The following is a 20,046-nucleotide window of genomic DNA, read 5'->3' on the forward strand; positions in this document are numbered from 1 at the left end:
CAGCCACATGTGGCTATATTGAGAGCATAGCTCCAGATCATTATTGCAGCATCTACTGCTTGTACTGGATTTCACACTGGCTGTCTTGATACACAGATATTCATAATTATCTTAATAGTCAGATGTTGCATCAGGTAAAAACCTAGGTTGAGAAAGTTAAGGCACTGGTACAGTTCTACTTTTGTTGTTCAAGGGCAAGGGCAGATGCCATAAATGACAGTTGGCAGGCAAACCGGTCAAGGCCAGCAAAATGCTCATGGTCCCTCAAACTCCTCCTAACCTTTGAGAGATACTGGGGCTGGGCATGGCTGCGTGTGTCACAGGTTGTGTCCTAGGAGAGGCAGCCCAATTCTCTAGCATTCTGTATATTTTTTTAAAAATTTGGGGGGAGACAAATGAGGTCAGAAGATGCTGGGCTTCACAAGTGGGATTACCAGCATGCTGGCTTAAGAAACATATTCTCCTTGGAGGCCAATGGCCCAAGGACAACTGAGTCCTATTACTAGTACTAGCTATAGTCGCTGCCAACCCAGGTTACCTGAGGGGACAGCCACCGGGCTCAATCAGTGGGCCAACTGGCATGTGTCTCTAACTTTGAAGCAGTTGTGCTTCATAGATTGAGACAAAATATTAAGCAAGAAGACTTATCAAATTACAGCCAAGACTATACAATGAAAAATATTTTATATGATTTATTTGGGTGGAACAAATACTAGCCTAGTGACAGAATTTAAGTCAGTCAAAAATTATCTAAACATTTAAAACAAAACACATTTCAAAGTATGCACATATGTAGGTCATTCTGTAAGGAATACAGTAGCTTTATGTGTTTTTAGAAGACAAGTCACTGGGATTTTTGGTAATAATCAAATCTCAGAAAGGCAAGTGGGTCTAGAAGAGGACATAATAGGAACATACATATAATAGGATATAAAAGACTCAGGTTATTTTCTATATGACCTTCTCATGTGACTGATTTCATCTTGTAAAAACTGCTTAATTGGATTCTGAAGTGGATGAAACCAAACTCCAGTAAGTCATTTCTTTCCATAAGACTCTCTCAAGGTGTCTCATTGCTCATAGATTCAAGTCCAAGCTTCCAAACATGGAACATAAGACTTTTCTTGTGTTCCTGAAAACCTAATGGTTGTCTTGATTCTTCCCACTTCCTGCCTCACATATTGCTTGCAATTCTTGATACACACACCCCTTAGTTCTTTTCTGTTATGGTCTTTGTTCACAGTATCGACTCATCAGTAACTGCCAGGACTTCCACCTTAATCCTCAAATCAAAATCCAAGTCAAGCAGTACTTTCTTTAGGCAGCCTCTTCTAACTCCTCCAGGCTAAGTATCCTTCTGTGTTTCTATAAATGCATGCTCAGGTCAATCACTGCACTTCTTACACATTGATGTGTTCTGCTGTTTCTCCTACCAACTAAATATGAACCTCTTCAGGGAAGCAAATGAGTCTCACCAATCTCTGTATCCCCAATACTTATTAGCAGTGTTTGCCATGCCAGGCACTCAATCGATGTTTGCTGAAGAAAGGAATCAATGGCCTTTTTTATCAACATTATTAATAATTCTGCAACCTAGTTAATTGAAGGTGACATAGGGTCATATAATATTAGAGTGAATCGTAAATATAGACACATAAAATTGTTTTACTCCTTATTTATTGATGTTTTGGCCTCAGAGAATCAAAGATGTAAACAGGTATGTATTAAGGGTGAACAATTAGGGATACCTGGAGAGATTTTAGCCAACAGATGATATGGAGAAAAGAAAGGGAATGTGTGGGCAGTAGATTCATCAGCTAAAAGTGATAGCCTCAGAGTGTTCAGATTATCAGGTTACAGATACAAAGCTAAACATAAATTCTATATGCATCTAGTGAAAATGACATACATTGGTTGGTAAGAATGTAAACCAAATATCAATTATCTGCTTAAAGAAGCTGAATGTGTTTAACAGTTATATTAATAAATTCAATCTACCATTATAGAATGCTACCTGCTTACTTAAAACAATTTCTAAAATGAATAATATTACTTGAATTGTACTAAAATATTGATGAGCATATACATTAAGGACTGGAAGGGCTCTCAGGGAAACTGGGTACACTATGCTATAGATGAAAGACACCAAGGCCCAGAGAAACTAAATGATTTAGTTGAAAGTCACACGTGGTTAGGAAGGCCAGGACTTTTTTGGAATATTTACAGTTAAATTCACTTTTCCCTCTGCTCCATACTGCCTCAGAGAAAACTTCACTAATCTTCTAAAATTTATTAGTGAGATTTGTATGCCATCCCCACAACAAGATTACTTTGGAAGAAAACTAGTAAAATGAATTTTATTCAGATGAGCGATTTTATGAACTATTCTCATACTATGGGGAATTTACTTAAGAATAATTCTAAGAATGAATCTAGTGGAAAAAATTGCGGAGCATTAAAATTTTTTAATTTGCACACTGTATTAGTTAATGAGTGCTGAATTTTATATAACTTTTCTGGACCATTATTAATTGTGTCCCCATTCAGAAAACAAATCTAATGAGCCATAATCTCTATAACAAACAGAAATAAAACTCACAAATACCTGAATTAACTTTGTTTCATTACAATTATTAGCATTTTTTAAACCATGTTACACACTAAATGGGATGGGGTCATCCTTGTGCATGTAGCATTTTCTAATCATTTTTTTTTTTTCTAATCATTTTTAAAAGCTTTTTTATCTTTTTAATCATGATAAAGAACTGTATTTACATAAAATGCAGTTTAAAAAAATAGGTAAAATACAGCAAGGCCAAACAAACCCTTAAAAACCTATTCCAACAACTGACAGAACTATTTTTTAAAAAAGGATTTCTTTTTGAGGAGGTCATTTGCCTAAATTAGATTATGAAAAAGCTAGAAGTCTGAAAGCTTCCTCAGCTACAGTGCTAGAATAGGGATGTGGGTGTAGCTTCCTAGATTTTGAATATGGCGTGCGCGTGTTAAGAGGAGTTAAGAAGCACCCCTAGTCTGACTTAGGTCATGCCAGTGAGAGGAGCTGGATAAAGAATCAGTACACCTTCCCAGCCTGTGAGGTCACGTGTACTTACCTGATTTCACAAAAATGAATTCACCTGTAGCCATGTCTCTTAAGTTAGCAACTTGAAAATTTATAACTGCACCACAGTGAGGTATACGCAGTCTTTGGTGCCGAGCCATGATAACTGGTTAATGTTTGTTGCTGCCACACAGGAAGTGTCTAACTCATTGGGTGTAAGGGCTATCTGAATACTAAGCAAAGTAACACTGATCATTGTGAAATTAAAAATGTAACAAACATTTATATCTACTAATATATGTTTGAAAATGCTTACCCATATAAAATTTCCATTGTTATATAAAGGCTTTCATGATGCAACTCCCTGGCTCTTATATTTTAAAAAGTACAGAATAAAATTCTTAATCCTAAATTTTTGTCACTGAGCTTAAGGTCTACGACTGAAGTAAAAGAGAGAAACGCCCCAAACTGGTCATTTTTTGAAACCATAAATTCAGTGTGAAACCTGCTTTAAAACTACAAATTATTTTAGACAAATAAATATTTATGTTCACATTTATAAAAGTTTTCCACATTACTCATAGAAACAAGCTTCATAAAATTTACATACAGAATACAATAAAAATCAGTTCTGATGATGATTTAGCTGTCATCCTCCTAATTAAAAAGTTCTGTGTTTGAGGTATCACTTTAAGAGATGCCAATATGGCACATTTGTAAAACAACCCAGGAGTCTATCCTAAAAATTCTATCCAACACAGCATCAACTCTATGAGGCTGAACTACACTTGCACTTGTCTTTTTAAACAAGGAAGAAAATTGTAATTGTTACAATAATAGAGGTGGCAGGTACTAGACACTTTGTGTTTTGTGTAATGGTAAAACTTCCTTAAGTCTTTTAATTATTGTCTTCCTGCCAACACCACTGATTTAAAATGTCCTTGTTAAGACCAATAAAGCAGCTTCCTCTCCTATGACATCCAGAAAGGCTTGAAATTTAAAAACAGCAGTGAAAAATTTCACTATCTTTATATATTATCATAGGATATAAAGCTATTAAATTTTTCAGAGTCAAGAGCAAAGCATTATCCCCTACCTCACTTTATCACTGGGAGGTGGATACTTGATTTAGCAAATACTCATTAAGTGCTAGGTCGACTACTTGTGTTGACTGCAATAAAGCCATTTACAATCAACTGATGAAGTAATAACACTAGAGTCAGACACAGAGTCATGAATACCAAAAATGATGTGTTTTGAAGGTACAAATATCCACACTTGGGGCATGACTATCAAGTAATAAGACTGATTCAATACTTCAGAGTCAGCACACTAAAAATGTATTGCCAGACAATGGTCCCATATATGAAAAAAATGTCTATATGGAAAAGGCTGTGATTTATTGCAAAGCATAATTGTATAGCAAATTCCAAGGAAGGTCAGATAATTTTCAAAACCAAATCTTAGAATTTAATGGCTTAGGCCGGAGATTCAGTTACTTTTTGGAGATCTCAGAAGGATTAGGAGTGGATGAATGCTTCTCCTTTTTTCTCTTCTTTTTTTCCTTTTTGTGATGTTTCCCTCTCTTTGACTTATTCTTTTTTTCTTTCTTCTTTTCTTTCTTCTGGTACTTTTGTTTCTTTTGCTTGGAAGTGTCCTCTTCAGTGGAACTGGATGAATAAGACCTACGGGCAATAATACACATGGACTGGTAATTGCATTTATGGCTGGAGAGGTTCACTGTAAATGGGATTTTACCTGCCTTAAATCATTTTTGAAGCAAGGTGGGGTTTAAGCAAACTCAAAATGTGCTTTATATATTCGTATTCTCTTAAAATACTGACTGGAATTTTTGCTCCTTGGCCACAGAAACTGACAAAACAAATAACTCTATTCTGTTTGACTCTAGTAGTAAGTTAAATTCAGTAAGGATGTAATGATTTTTTCTGTGATTTTCAGTTTTTCATCCTGTCATATCCTTCAAAATATTATAAGGTAAACAAAGCAGCATTTACCAAGCCTTTATTATATATACAATTCATTCACATATGCAGTAACTTGTTAGCAGAGTCTCTTAAAAGAGCTAAAAACAAAAAAAGACGTAATTATATAAAAAGGACTATAACTGTACCTTGGTATACATGGGTGAAAGCTGGAAATCAGCAAAATAAAAGCACTTTTGTTAATTCTTTTGATTTTTCAAGTTAGAATACTTGAATCCTCTAGATGCAGAGTGATATAGACGAGCACTTGCATTCCAAAGTAATTCTGACTAGTTACAAAAAAGATGTGTTTAAATAAATATAAATAAATGGGATGATTTATCATTATTCTTTATTTTTCTAATATTAATCTGATACAAAATTAGGGGGGAAAGTATAGAATTTCTTCCTTTAAAATGAAAAAAAAAAAGAAAAGTAACAAAAAAGCAGAGAAGCCATCTCTTAAGATCTTGTATGAACAGGTATACAACCATGTGCCCACACCCAAACTCTAAATGTGTGACAGGACAGATCTGTCTTAGATTTCAACATCTCAAGAGATAGTTGAGTGATCTGACCGTTAGAAGTGAAACCTCAAACTAAGAAAATTTGACAAAGACACACAGGAGTAAAAAAATAAACACGTGAGACTACCAGGCTGTGTCTGCAGAGTGACTCGTATGAATTCCCTGACCTTCCTGTTTAGGAACTCACGAGTTTTCCCTTGTTTCCTGTAACTCCTTTTTCCATCTTGTCTAACTTACTTGGACTTTTACCTGTTTCATGGGCTTATTTTCTCAAGGATTCTCCTGTTCCCTCTTCAATTCTGTTATTGTTAACTCTTGTCTGTTTTCCTGTTTTAAAGACTCTGCTTGACCTCTGCATTCTGACTAGAGCTTCTTTGCCTATACATTTTTCTTTGGCTTTTTGGTCCCAGATTCTCATTTTTAAGGTACCGTGTTAGACCTGCACATAACAATTCTATTAAGGTGGCAAAATCTCTGCTAAGTATGCCCAGAAAAGTTCATTTAATTTCAGGTCCTGTTGGAGGTCGTGATACCCCAGTCTTGAATAAATAATCTGTTATGATAAAACAAGTATATTAGACTTTGGAAGAAATTTTTTTCATTTTTCCTATAAGCCATCCATCTTGCTGTGCTAATGCAAATCATTCAACAATACATGAGTCAGACTACAAAATACACTGGGTTCTACCTCCCAGTTTTTTTTTTTTTAAGATTTTTTATTTATTTATTAGAGATACAGAGAGAGAGAGAGAGAAAGAGAGAGAGAGAGAAGCAGGCTCCATGCTGGGAGCCTGATGTGGGACTCGATCCTGGGTCTCCAGGATCACACCCTGGGCTGAAGGTGGCGCTAAACCGCTAAGGCACCGGGGCTGCCCCCTATTAGTTTTTATGTTAAAGATTATTTAACTCCCAACATTTGAGAGAAAGAAAAAACTTTTCCAATTTATAAAGAGCTGAGGGTTAAAATGTACATATTAAAAGCTTTATGAAGTAAAGGTTTTTGAAGTAAAGGTTCTGATTTGCAGAACCTACTTTATTAGAGAACTAGGGTCCAAGTCAGACATTACTAGTGTCAAGGGCCTTAAAAATGTCTGTATGTACATGTTTATTCTAGTATAAATGAAATTGCACCCATTAACCATAGAAGAAACTGCTTAATTATTTTGATCAATTTCTTTAACCAGTTATTAAAAGAGTTGATACTAAAAATTCATGGGTGGTTGATGAGGGTTCTGAGACCTGAAAGAATTTTTAGCATGATTAGTGAGCATGTAAATCCTATTAATAACTTAATTCTGTAGCCATGGCAATGATATTTTGAGAATACAAATTTTTTTTTGAGAATACAAATATTTAAGCTCCAACTTCATATATATGAGGACAAAATATATATGTAAATAATTTAGACATCATCTAATTGAAAGCCTGGATGATGTTTTAAACTCAAAATTCTAGAACACATAAAAGAAGGGAGGGTGGCTATTATTTATTTATACCTTAATTTGCTACAAAAAAAAATTAAGGTGGCTGAATATCAACTTTATTTTTGATTCCTGACTTTAATATTTTAAACAACTGATTATCTAATTCCCATTAAGAAAAAAAACTAGTGCCAAATTAACTAGACAACACGCACAAAATAAAATTTTATAATTCATTCTGGATTTATTGTCCTGCTTTTAAAAAACAATGATGTTAAAAAATACCTTTTCCTTTTTTTTTTCAACTTGATTTTCTCCTTGTTTTTTGCTTTTTTCTTCTCCTCTTCTTCATTTACTCCTGTGTGTTGAGGGGAAAGAATCAGGACATGATGAATCCATATCTAATACGGTAGGTACACATTTTTTTATTTTGCTTGTTGATCAATTTCATTGGTTAGAATATTATGCTTTTCTTGTAACACTTTCTCCTTTCTTGATAGTTTTTTAAATTGAGGTATAATGACATATAACATTATATTACTTTCAGGCATAAAACATAATAGTTTGATACCTGCATACATCATAAAGTAATCACTATAAGTCAACATCTATCACAATGTTATACAGTTATAATCACTATAAATCTAGCTAACATCTATCACGTTATACAGTTACCAGAAATATTTTTTCTTATGATGAGAACTTTTAAGACCTACTCTCCTACCAATTTTCAAATATATGATACAGCACTATTTATTAACTACAGTCAACATGAACATGACATCTCCATGACTTACGTATTTTATAACTAGAAGTTTGTACCTTTTGACCACCCTTATCAGCAGCCTCTAATAACCACAAATCTCTTCTCTGTATCTATGAGCTTGTTTTTGTTTCTTTTTTAAGATTTCACATTTAAATGAAATCATACAGTATTTGTTTTTCTCTGACTTATTCCACTTAGCTTAATACCCTTAGGTCCATTAATTATTTTTATTTATTAAGAAGCTTATAAAAATATTATATGCTTTCAATAAACATTTCAAATACTACTAGGTACATTAAGGAAAAAGTTCATATACTCCACTGTTAATTCCTATAGCAAATCAATGTCAACAATTTGGTGTGTACCTTTTCAGATCTTAAAAAACAAAACATACAATCAGATATAGCTTCTTCTTCTTTTTTTTTTTTTTTTTTTTAAAGTAGATGCCATGCGCAATATGGGACTTGAACCTACCACCCTGAGATCAAGACGGCTGATCTTACATGTTCTACTGACTGAGCCAGACAGGTGCCCCTCAAATACAGTTTTAAAATTTTCTTTTTCAAGTAAACTTAGCATCATGGGACTCAAGGGTCATGAGGTTAGGTTAACAGGACAGTAACAACAGATCTAATATTTATGTTATTGGTATCGCTGAAGGAAAGGATATATACTATTTTCTAACATGTTTCTAAAATGAACAATTTGGTGTATTTTCTTCTAAGCTTGCTAATAACCAAATATGTACATATAATCACTTATATAAAATAATTACATATGACTCCCAAGTTTTTTCTCTTTTGAAAGACAGATATGATATTTTATATGATATATACATACAGTGGTATATATAATATTTTGCAACTTATTTCACCTTTGTTAAAAATCAGTTGGACAGGGAAGAAAAATCAATTAGATTTCTGCTTCTGGGAAGATGAAGTAAGTATACTTTTCCTATTCCTCCCAGTAAGTTCAACTAAAAATACCAGACATTTTAAAAACAAACATTAAAAAAACCTGAAAAGTAGAAATAAGATAGACCGGTCAAGTATCTTGAAACCCAGAGAATGACAAAGTAGTGGATTCCCTGGAATTCTTCTCGCTTCCTATAGCCCAGAGTTGGAGCTGAAGAAGCTGGCAACTTGGCAATGTCAACAGGTACAGACAAAAATGCCCCAACAAAAGCCTGATTTCTTTAGCCAAAGGCTAGGGAGAGGTAGCTGTAGATATTATCTGCCCTTACTCAAGCCTAACACCACAGAAAATTCTGGCATCAACCCCAATCATGTAAGCAGCAGCTAGATAGGAAATTAGATATTCTCCCCTTGTAAAGCTATGATAGGGCACCTCAATTCCACAGTCTGAGGAGTCTAAGTAGGTGGCCAGAACTTTTATCTCTATTGGCCAGTAAAGAGATCTCCACTAAGAGTGTCAATGGAGACCACATAGGAATGTAATGAGTAATGAGGTACTCCTCCCATCTATAATGAAGTGCTGTCAGAGGAGATCTAATGAAAGTCAGGGCCTTCATCATCATCAAGACCACTCCCACCATGGGATACCCTAATAGTGGTAACAGGATCACTCCCACCTCACACAAGAAGCCATGACCACTTTGAGTGCTGGTGGAACCTGAGTGGAAAAACAGAACTTATGTCTCCACCTGGCAGTCACAAGGTGGCATCTTCATTTTCCCTTCTGGGGTGGTACCAGAGAAAATCAGAAAAGAAAAAATTTAAGAAAAGTCAGAGTTTCTTTTTTTTCTTTTTTTTTAAGATTTTATTTATTTTTTCATGATAGACAGAGAGAGAGAGAGGCAGAGACACAGGCAGAGGGAGAAGCAGGCTCCATCCCAGGAGCCCGACGTAGGACTCGATCCCAGGACTCCAGGATCGTGCCCTGGGCCAAAGGTAGGCGCCAAACCGCTGAGCCACCCAGGGATCCCTAGAGTTTCATAATATAACAATGCCCAAATTTCAGTTGAAAAGAACTCATCAAGTCAAGAACCAGGAAGATCTCAAACTGAATGAAAAATGAAACAATCAATATGACAACACCATAATGAGAGATTATAATCTGAAGGAGATGTTAAAGCAGCCATTACAAAAATGTTTCTATGAACCAAATAATGAGGTACTCGAAATAAATGAAAAAATATGAAAGCCCCAAAGAAATTAAAAATCCAAAGAAGAACAAAATAAAAATTTTAGAAGTAAAAACACATTACATGGAATTAAAATAGTCAGCAGATGGGCTCAGTAGCAGAATGCAAAGCATGTAAGAAAAATATCACTGAACAGGAAAACAGAATAAAAATCACCCAATCTGAGCAGTAGAGAGGAAACAGATTTAAAAAAGAGACTCGGGGTCTGTGGGACAATAACAAAAGATACGATATTTATGTTACTAGAGTTCTAGAAGGAGAGTATAAAGAAGGAGGGGCTTAAAAAGTACTTGTAGCTGAGTGAATCCCAAACAAGATAAATCCAAAGAAATCCATATCAAGACAAAAAACAATTAAACCTTTGAAAACTAATGAAAAAAATCTTAAAAGTAGCCAGAGGGGAAAAAACCACATTATTTATGTGAATGAAACAATTAGAATGGAAGCAGATTTCTTATTACAAAGCGTGGAAGCCAGAAATACGTAGCACAACATTTTATAAGTGCTGAAAGAAAAGAAAGGTCAACCTGGAATCCTCTACCCAGTAAAAATATTCTTCAGGAATGAGGGAGAAATTAAGACATTCTCAGATAAGAAAAAGTAAGAATATGTCACCAGCAGAAAGACCCTAAAAGAATGGCTAAAGGAAGTTCTCTAAATGGAAAGGAAGTGATAAAAAAAGGAATGCTGGAACATTGAGAAGAACGAACATAGGAACATAGGAAACAAAAACATGAATACAATAGGCTTCTCTTCTCTTGAGTTCCTAAATTATGTTTGGTGATGGAAACAAAAGCTATATAATCATCTCATGTAGTTCTAAATGTATGTAGAGAACACATTCAAGAGAAATGTACAGTAAAGGGGAGAGGGTAAAGGGAAATAAAGGGAGGCAAGTTTTCTACTGTTCAATTAGTATAATGACAATATCAGTAGACTGTGATTAATTATGTATATATGATACCTACAGCAATCCCTAAATTATGTATATATTATACCTACAGCAATCCCTATAAATTGCTATACAAAACATCACAGAAAAATTTACAAACACTATGGACAGAGTCGAAGACACTACAGGCAAACCAGAATGCAATTCCGTAAGTGTTTCAGTGATGCTATAACTAAATCAAAGCACTAGAGATAATCTTAAAAGATGTTCAAGTACCCAGAGGAAGGCAGAAAAAAAAACCAAGAATGAAAAAAACAAGAATGAAAAATAGAGGGAACAGAAAACAAGTAATAAAATGGCAGGATTAGCCCTAACATGTAAATAATTAATGTTAAAAAAAAAAAGCAATGAAAAGAAATGTGCAGAGTAGACTGAAAAATACGATCCATCCCTCACACTGTCATAAGACTCCCACCTCAAATAAAATTATATAGACAAACTGAAAGCAAAAGGATAGAAATGTCAAACAAACATCATCCAAAGGAAGCTAGAGTGGCTATATAAATAGCAGATAAAACAGACTTCAGAATGAAGAAAATTACCAGTGAGAGAAAGAGATTTAATACAAAGATAAAAGTTTCAACTCAATGCAGAAAATGCATTTAGCAAAACTGACAATGATTTCATAATAAATACTTTCAGAGAAGATAAGAATAGAGAGAATATTTCTCTTTCCTTTTTATTTTTATTTATTTATTTATTTTTAAAGATTTTATTTATTTTTTCATGTGAGACACAGAGAGACAAAAAGGCAGAGACATAGGCAGAGGAGAAGCAGGCTCCATGCAGGGAGCCCGACGTTGTACTTGATCCCGGGACTCCAGGACCACGTGCTGGGCCAAAGGCAGGCGCTAAACAGCTAAGCCACCCAGGGATCCCCTCTCTTTCCTTTTTAAAGATTTTATTTATTTGAGAGAGAGAAAGAGAGAAAGAGCACAAGCTAGAGGAGTGGCAGAGGGAGAAGGAGAAGCAGGCTCCCCAGTGAGCAGGGAGCCTGATGCAGGACTCAGTCCCAGGACTCTGGGATCATGACCTGGGCTGGGCCAAAGGCAGATGCTTAACTGACTGAGCCACCTAGCAGCCCCCAAGAGAATCTTTTTCAATTTATATAAAACTTACGGCTAACATTATACTTAATGGTGAAAGTATAAATGCTTTTTTCCTCCAGGATTAGACTCCAGGTAAGAACATCGTCTCTCACCACTCTTTCTCAACACAGTGCTGCAAGTTCTAGGCATGGCAATAAAGCAAGAAACAAGAAGTAAGAGACTTACAAATCGAAAAGAAACAAATAAAACCATTCCTGTTTGTAGATGGTATGTTGGCTTACATAGAAAATCCCAAGGAACCTACAAAAAACTCTTAGAAATAGGTGAGCTGAGCAAGTATAAACATACACAAAAGAATCACATTTCTATATACTAGTAATAAACAGAGACAACAACATTCAGAATACTTCATTTATAGTTATTTTTAATAAAATATGGTTGTAGGTATAAAGCTAATAAAACATGTACAAGACTTTATACTGAAAACTACACAATGCTGAGTAAAGAAATCAAAGACCTAAATAAATGGAGAGACAGATCATGTTCATAGACTGGAAGATTCAAGAAGGTAAGGATGTCCTAATTCTCCCTAAACTGATATACATGTATAATGCAATTTCTATCAAAATCCCAACAAGATTTCTTTGTAGATATAGTCAGTATTATAAAATTTATGCGGAAAGAACAGAGAATAATTAAAACAATTCTGGATAAGAATAAAATGGGAAGAATCAGTCTAGTCACTTTTAAGACTTAACTATGTTAATCAAGACTGTGTGGCAGTGGTGGAAGGAAAGACATAGATCAGTGGAATAGAAGATAGAACTTAGACCAACTGATTTTTAGCAAAAATGCAAGAGCAGTTTAATGGAGAAAGATAGCTTTCCAACAGAGTGCTGGAACAACTGGTTGTCTTTAAGCAAAAGACTAAGACTTGGCTTAAGACTTTCACACAAAAACCAATTCAAAAAAAAAAATCATAGACTTAAATACTATTCAACAAGAAATAGAAACAAACTATTGAAAATACACAGCAACTTGAGTGAATCTCCAGAGAATTATATATATATAAATATATAATTATATTTAATTATATATTAAATATATCTCCAGAGAATTATATTAGTGGAAGATGCCAATCTAAAAAGATTATAAACTATATTAATCCATTTATAAAACATTTTTGAAAGCATAAAACATTTTGAAATTCCAGCAAATTTTTGATTGCCAGAAATTAAGAAGGTAGTAAGGACCAGAGGGAGGTAGGCGTGGCTTTTAAAAAGGCAGTATGAGTGGTCCTTGGTGTGACAGAAATATACTATATCTTGATTTTATCAATGTCAGAATCCAAATGTGGAAGATATCGCCATTGAGGGAAACTGGGTAAAGGGCACAGAGTCCTCTCTACACTATCGCTTATAGCTGCACATGAATCTACAATTCTCTGAACATAAAAAGTTCAAAAAAATCAATTGGCCATAAATGTATTGCTCTTTTTTGTTCTATGCTATCCTTATATCGATACCACACCGCCTTAATTACTTGTAGCTTTATACTAAGTTCTGGAATCAGGCTCGCTAGTCCTCCAATTTTATTACTCTTTTCCAAAGTATTTTGGCTATTCTAGGTTCTTTACATTTCCACAAGACTTTTAAGATTCGTTTGTCAATTTCTAAAACAGCCTGCTAGAATTTTGATTGTGGTTAGTTTGAATCCATACATCATGTTGGGGAGAATTGATATCTTGAAAAGACTGAATCTTCTCTTCCACGAATATGATCTATCTTTTGATTCATTCATTTCTTTAAATTCCCTCAGCCATGTTTTGTATGTTTCATTCAGGCTTGCACACCTTCTGTCAGTTTATCCCTAAGTATTTCACATTCTTCATGGTGTCATAAAAGGTATTTTTAAAATTTTAGTTTTTGATGGTTCATTGTCACAATACAGAAATATAATTGATTTTGTGCCCATTGATCAATCATGGGCAGAGGGAGAAGCAGGCTTCCTGCAGGGAGCCTGATGTGGGACTGGATCCCAGGACTCCAGGATCACGCCCTAGGCCAAAGGCTGACACTCAACCGTTGAGCCACCCAGGGATCCCTGGTCTTATAAATTGAGTTGAAAAGTACTCCCTCCTCTTCAAGTTTTAAGATTTTTATTTAGAAATGGTATTATTTCTTCTGTAACATCTGGTAAAATTGAGAAGCCATTCATCTATGGAGTGAGTCTTCTGTGTTCAAGGTTTTTAACCTAAACATTTAACTTCTTTAATAGATGCACACCATTCAGTCTACTTCTTGAAAGAGTTTTGGTAGTTTGTATGTTTCAAGTAACTGACCATTTTATCTAAGTTGTCCAATTTATTGGCATAAAGTTTTTCACAATACTCCCTTATTTTAATATCTTTAGTAGTAGTGTTGTCAGTTCTTTCATTTCTGATACTGGTTTTTGTTGGCTTGTTTTGATTTTTACCTGATCAGTTCAGAGTGCAATCTTTCAATTTTACAGATCTTCCCAAAGGACTAGCTTTTGGTTTTACTACTTTTTTTCTATTGTTTTCTTATTTTCCATTCCAGTGACTTCATCTCTGATCTTTTTTATTTTCTTTCTTCTGCTCACTTTGAGTTTCATTACTCTTCTTCTAGTGTTAAAGGCAAAGGTTAAGTTATAAATTTGAGACATTTCTTCCTTTCTAATATAGGAATTTAGTGCTGTCAATTTGCCTTAATACTACTTTAGGAGCATCTCATAAATATTATGTTGTGTTTTGGTTTATTCAGTTCAAAATACTTTCTAATTTCCTTTTGTTTTTTCTTAGACCCAATCAGTTTGTCTCAAATAGTTTGAATTTGTTATTAGGTGCATGACCATTTAGTATTCATAAACACTTATTATTCATATGTCCTCTTCACTAACATTTTTATCATTATAAAGAAACCTTCTTTATCCCTAGTAATATTCTGTATTGAAACTAACTTGATCTGATATTAAAATAGTTACTTTGGGCAGCCCGGGTGGCTCAGCGGTTTAGCGCCACCTTCAGCCCAGGGCGTGATCCTGGAGACCTGAGATGGAGTCCCATGTCAGGCTCCCTGCATGGAGCTTCCTTCTCCCTGGGCCTGTGTCTCTGCCTCTCTGCCTCTCTCTCTCTCTCTCTGTGTGTGTGTCTCTCATGAATAAATAAATAAAATCTTTAAAAAAAAATAGTCACTTTAACTTTCTCTAATGCAGGTTTTTTTTTTTTTGTATCTAAGTTCAGAATGACTAGTATAAACATGCCCCTCCCCCCAAGTTATAACAAACCACGCAAATAAGTAGCTATGGGAAAAATAACCACTTCCATTTAGGAATGATGGACAAGGAGTCCAGGGACTAGGTTATACAGAGAAATTAATTCTAATAAAGACAAAATAATTCTAGAATTTAAGAACTATTTTTTCCTGGCTACTACTTAGGAACTAGCATTATTAACAATAATTGTACATGTGAATTCACACAATGTAAACAGAAGTTCCACTTAGTTCAGTGTTTCTACGCTACCACTCTTAAAACGATTCCACCTCTATTTATTGAAGTTCCTTCTGAGACAGAATGTTGAAATGTACACAGACATAGGGAAAAGAATCTAAATTTTTACAAAACCGTATTTTTTTAGAAAATGATACAATCAACCCTTGGAGTATAAAATTAAAGGCAAAAACCCCATGTGTACTTTTGCACTTAAGTTTGTAATGATCAGCAAAGAATGGTTGTCTCTAGTGTAAAAAACAGGAGTCAGAGTATATGATCCAGTGCTTAGAGACAACTTTGGGATAACATGAAAAAACCATCCTAGTAGTATCAGCAGAGTTAGCTACTTGATCTTTGTTTGCATATGTCACCAGGTTTGTAGCTATTCCAGTTGCTTTTAAATACCTAACAAAATAGTTCCAAACCTAGATCCATTAATCTAAATTTCCCATTCACTTTTGTTTTACTTCTAATCAACTACTTAGCAAATATATTTCATGGCTTTCTTATAAAAAGTACGTTTTGAGCCAAATACAGGTTTTATTCCAATCATGTTACAGATTCATTTAAGCTCTATCTTTATGAAGCTTGAAACCACCACTTAAGTCATTCACTTGAATCTAATTCCAGCAGTTACTAAAGAGAGCAAGCGACACAATTATTGGTAATGTGCAAATACCTGATTTGGGCATTTTCTCCTGAGCAGCATTCAGTATCAACCATCTTTAAATACTATCAAGTATGAATTTAACATAAAACTTTCTTAAACAGGGTGGGTGGCTCGGCGGTTTAGCACTGCCTTCAGCCCAGGGCCTGATCCTGGAGACCCGGGATCGAGTCCCTGCATGGAGCCTGCTTTTCCCTCTGCCTGTGTCTCTGCCCCTCTCTCTGTGTGTGTCTCATGAATAAATAAAATCTTAAAAAACTTTCTTAAACAAACCAAACCGAAACATCAAACTAAGCCCAAACTCCCAAATTTGCCAAAACACAACACTTCTTTTTTTCTGGACAGAACTAAAAGAATATCATAAAATATTAAGGGATGAGATATGAGGACCTGATGACAGGTGAATAGTTAATTAATATTAAATAACTCCAGGTACAATAGAAGGAGAAAAAAAATCCATATTCTTGAATTTCTTGGGACCTTGGTAAATAGTAAAATCCTTTTACCTTGACTTTCTACATACTATAACATAAATAGGACTTCAGATATTTGCTACTACCACGTGCGATTCCAAAGGCAAGTTTCTGCAGCAAGTTCAAAACATACTCTAACACCTCTAATACCTTCACAAGCTTCCTAAAGCATTGTAGTGTCACTAAACAGTAAGCATGCTCATACACACACAGTGAGTCCATAACATCATATAATCCTCATTATACATGGATTATTCAACCTTTCCCTGTTCACAGCACTTGTAATACAACTGTATAAGGCTTCACAGGTTCCAGGGTGTCATGCTATAAGACAACAATGTTTGCTCCTATCCATGTCATGTCCTGCTCTCAGGTTTTCCAATTTGTGTCAAAAATTGATGTATTTGTCATTTAGACATCTGTTTGTTTTAAATGAAATAAATTACTTTCTATTAATTCCTTAAATACATTAAATACATTGAAAAACATACAATATGATAGAAATAAACAAAAGCAGAAGCAAAAAAGAATACAACTTATACAAAAGTAAGTTTTGAGTTTTATTTGGTGATGTTTACCTCTCTTCCCCTTTATGTTTCTATTTCATAAAAGCAGGAAAACTAATTAACATAAGCACACTAAAAATTCTTCACTTTCTTCTGGCTTGCTATTCTTACTGTGATTATAAAAAATTCCCCAGGGATCCCTGGGTGGCGCAGCAGTTTGGCACCTGCCTTTGGCCCAGGGCGCGATCCTGGAGACCCGGGATCGAATCCCACGTCAGGCTCCCAGTGCATGGAGCCTGCTTCTCCCTCTGCCTGTGTCTTTGCCTCTATCTCTCTCTGACTATCATAAACAAATAAAAAAAAATTAAAAAATTCCCCAAACCTTAACTTACTCAAGATTGCTGATAGAAGAGCTCTCTCTAAGAACCAAGGAAGGATTCAAGGAGCCCTCAGAACCACTAAAGGCTATGGCATGAGAACTGAACACGTCAGCATTGTATCCTCACCCCATCAGACATCCTGAGCAGTAGCAGATAAGTTACCCATGGAACTAACCACCACTCTATACTCCCTTCCTCCCTGTATTGAGGAACCAATTTATTGTTTATGTGAGTAGGGGGACACTGAGCTTCCATTAGATGACCATGAAATAAATATGGATCCCTTTTATAATTCTTTATTATTAAAATATGCATGATGAGCTGAAATAAGCACTCTCCTGAGAGGGAGCCATGAGACTTGGAAACAAGTTCTGAGCTTAACTTTAAGTGGCCATAGGCAAGTGTATCTTTTTAAGGAAAAAAAAAGTTTACATTGAGTCAGTTATTCTCAATATGAGGTTAAGGGAAAGCTGCTTCTAACAAGAAAGTTTTACCCACTACTTCCTATCCTAGTGGTTATAGTAATATTAACTCCCTCCCTTTCCTGCCAAGGTGAGATTTGTCCCAGATTTTCTGATTAAAAAATCACCTCTAGACTAAATCACTATTCATGTTGAGAGTGTACTTTATCCTTCAGATCAATGTGGTGATGGAAAAAAGGTGAAGAACCAATAGATTGGATAATCTCTAAGGTAGGAGAGCAGCACACTGTACTGTAAGCGGTATGGGGCTACTGGGAAAGAAACATGGATCACAGTGCTGGCTTCACTGTGACAAGTCAGTGACCTACAGAGTCATCTGTCCTTAGTTCCTTTTTCTGTAAAACTAGGTTTAAATTATGGGTTCTCGAAAAGCCTTACTAACTCTAAAACTTTTAGTTTGGTCTGATTCTGGGTTTTCTTGGTTTTGTTTTTGCTTGTTTTGTTTTTTTTTTTTTTGTTTGTTTTAAGATAGGTCAGTGTAGATGGATGGGCTAGAAACTGTCCCCATGGAGCTGACAATCTTAGGCTTTTTCTCCTAGAATCTTTAGCTTTGCTCTTTTCAGCCGGGTCTCTGTGACTGGTGTGGCTGTCTTCGGGAGATCTCCTCTACAAGTGCTCCAGAAACACCCTTCTTTTTTTTTTTTTTTTTTAATTTTTTTATTTATTTATGATAGTCACAGAGAGAGAGAGAGAGAGGCAGAGACACAGGCGGAGGGAGAAGCAGGCTCCATGCACCAGGAGCCCGACGTGGGATTCGATCCCGGGTCTCCAGGATCGCGCCCTGGGCCAAAGGCAGGCGCCAAACCGCTGCGCCACCCAGGGATCCCCAGAAACACCCTTCTTATCTCTACTTCCTATAGTCTTCCTTCTTAGGGTCTACTCCCTTACTTTGGAAGAAACCTCTGGAATCAGTGCTCTAACAAAGAGTATGTAAGAGGAAATTTTTTTTTCTTTTTTTTACTTTGAATGACTGCCAAAGCCTTTATTCTATTTCACACTTGGTTGATAATTTGGGTATAATTTGATATAATTTTCCTTCAAAAATCTGAAGCATTACCACATCTACTAAGTTTCTAGTATTTCTTTAGAGAAGAACAGAGTTACTCTAACTCTTGATCTTTCACCCGTAACCTGTTTTATCTTTGACTCTGGGAGTTTGAATTATATTCTCCTTATTTCCTATTGTATGAAGTTTTTTAAAAGTGTGGCTTTGTGTGGATCTATTTCTGACACTGTGCTTAGTTCTTGTTGAATCCTTTCATCTGGAAACTAATGTTCTTCAGTTCTTGGAAACTCCATCTTTCTCTTTCTAGAGTTCATCTGAATGAAGTATTCCCCTGATTAAGTCTTCAATTGCCTAATCTTTTTTTTTCTTCTCTTGTTTTGCTTGTTAGATTTATCTTCCATCTCTTTCAAGTTTTTTTATGTCTGCTTCTTTTTTAATTTCCAAAAGTTCTTTTGTTGTTTTGTTCTTTTTATAGAATCTTCTCCTTCTTTCATGGGTGCTATAGCTTATTTTTCTACAAAATTGGATATTAATGACTTTTGTTTTCTTCTCCCTGCACAGACTCTATCCTTCAGGTTGATCTGTCTGCTGGTTGGTTTTGGTATCTACATTTCACATGAGAGTCTTTCCTCAGAAATTTAGTGCTCCCTGATTGTGTAAAAATCTCACACAAAGTTTTGAGCAAGTGAAACTTAGAAATCTTAACTTTGCTGGTAATTTGGCTGTCACATTCTTTAAGAATCCCTGAGGTCAGTATCTTTATTTCTTTCTTCTGAGACCAGTCAGACCTCCTAGAGATTAAACTTTAAATCTTCTACCTGAGTGATTCTACCCAGAGTCTGGGAACCAAAGAGGTGAAGATGGCTGGAAGGTTCTCATCATTTTCTACCTGTACTTTAACTTATTGTTTTCATCTGTGTTTGGTATGTCCTAGTTTTAAGACCCTTTGTTTTACCCTGTCTAGAAAACGGAACTATAGTAGCCACTGAGGTGATAGAGGGAAGCCATCTGGCTTCACAGAGTAGGGAAAGCAAATTGAGGAGGATTACTTCAGATTTTTAACCAATCCTCTGTTTTTAGCTTTACAAATGTCATCA

General features: G+C 35.3%; 1 protein-coding gene across 1 annotated transcript in view; it reads right to left on the reverse strand.

Annotated features, from left to right (window-relative positions):
* Window positions 1-677: 677 nt before the first annotated feature.
* The window catches only part of SREK1IP1 (SREK1 interacting protein 1), a 47,152-nt gene continuing 27,783 nt past the window's right edge, over window positions 678-20,046 (reverse strand). Inside the window, exons 4-5 of the mRNA XM_041765652.1 lie at window positions 7,277-7,349; window positions 678-4,746 (exon numbers count right to left, since the gene is read on the reverse strand). Of these exons, the coding sequence (XP_041621586.1) occupies window positions 4,557-4,746; window positions 7,277-7,349 (263 nt within the window). The 3' untranslated portion in view covers window positions 678-4,556. The remainder of the gene's footprint in view (window positions 4,747-7,276; window positions 7,350-20,046) is intronic.

The sequence above is a fragment of the Vulpes lagopus genome, chromosome 8 (assembly GCF_018345385.1).
Source record: "Vulpes lagopus strain Blue_001 chromosome 8, ASM1834538v1, whole genome shotgun sequence".
Taxonomy (NCBI): Eukaryota; Metazoa; Chordata; class Mammalia; order Carnivora; family Canidae; genus Vulpes; species Vulpes lagopus.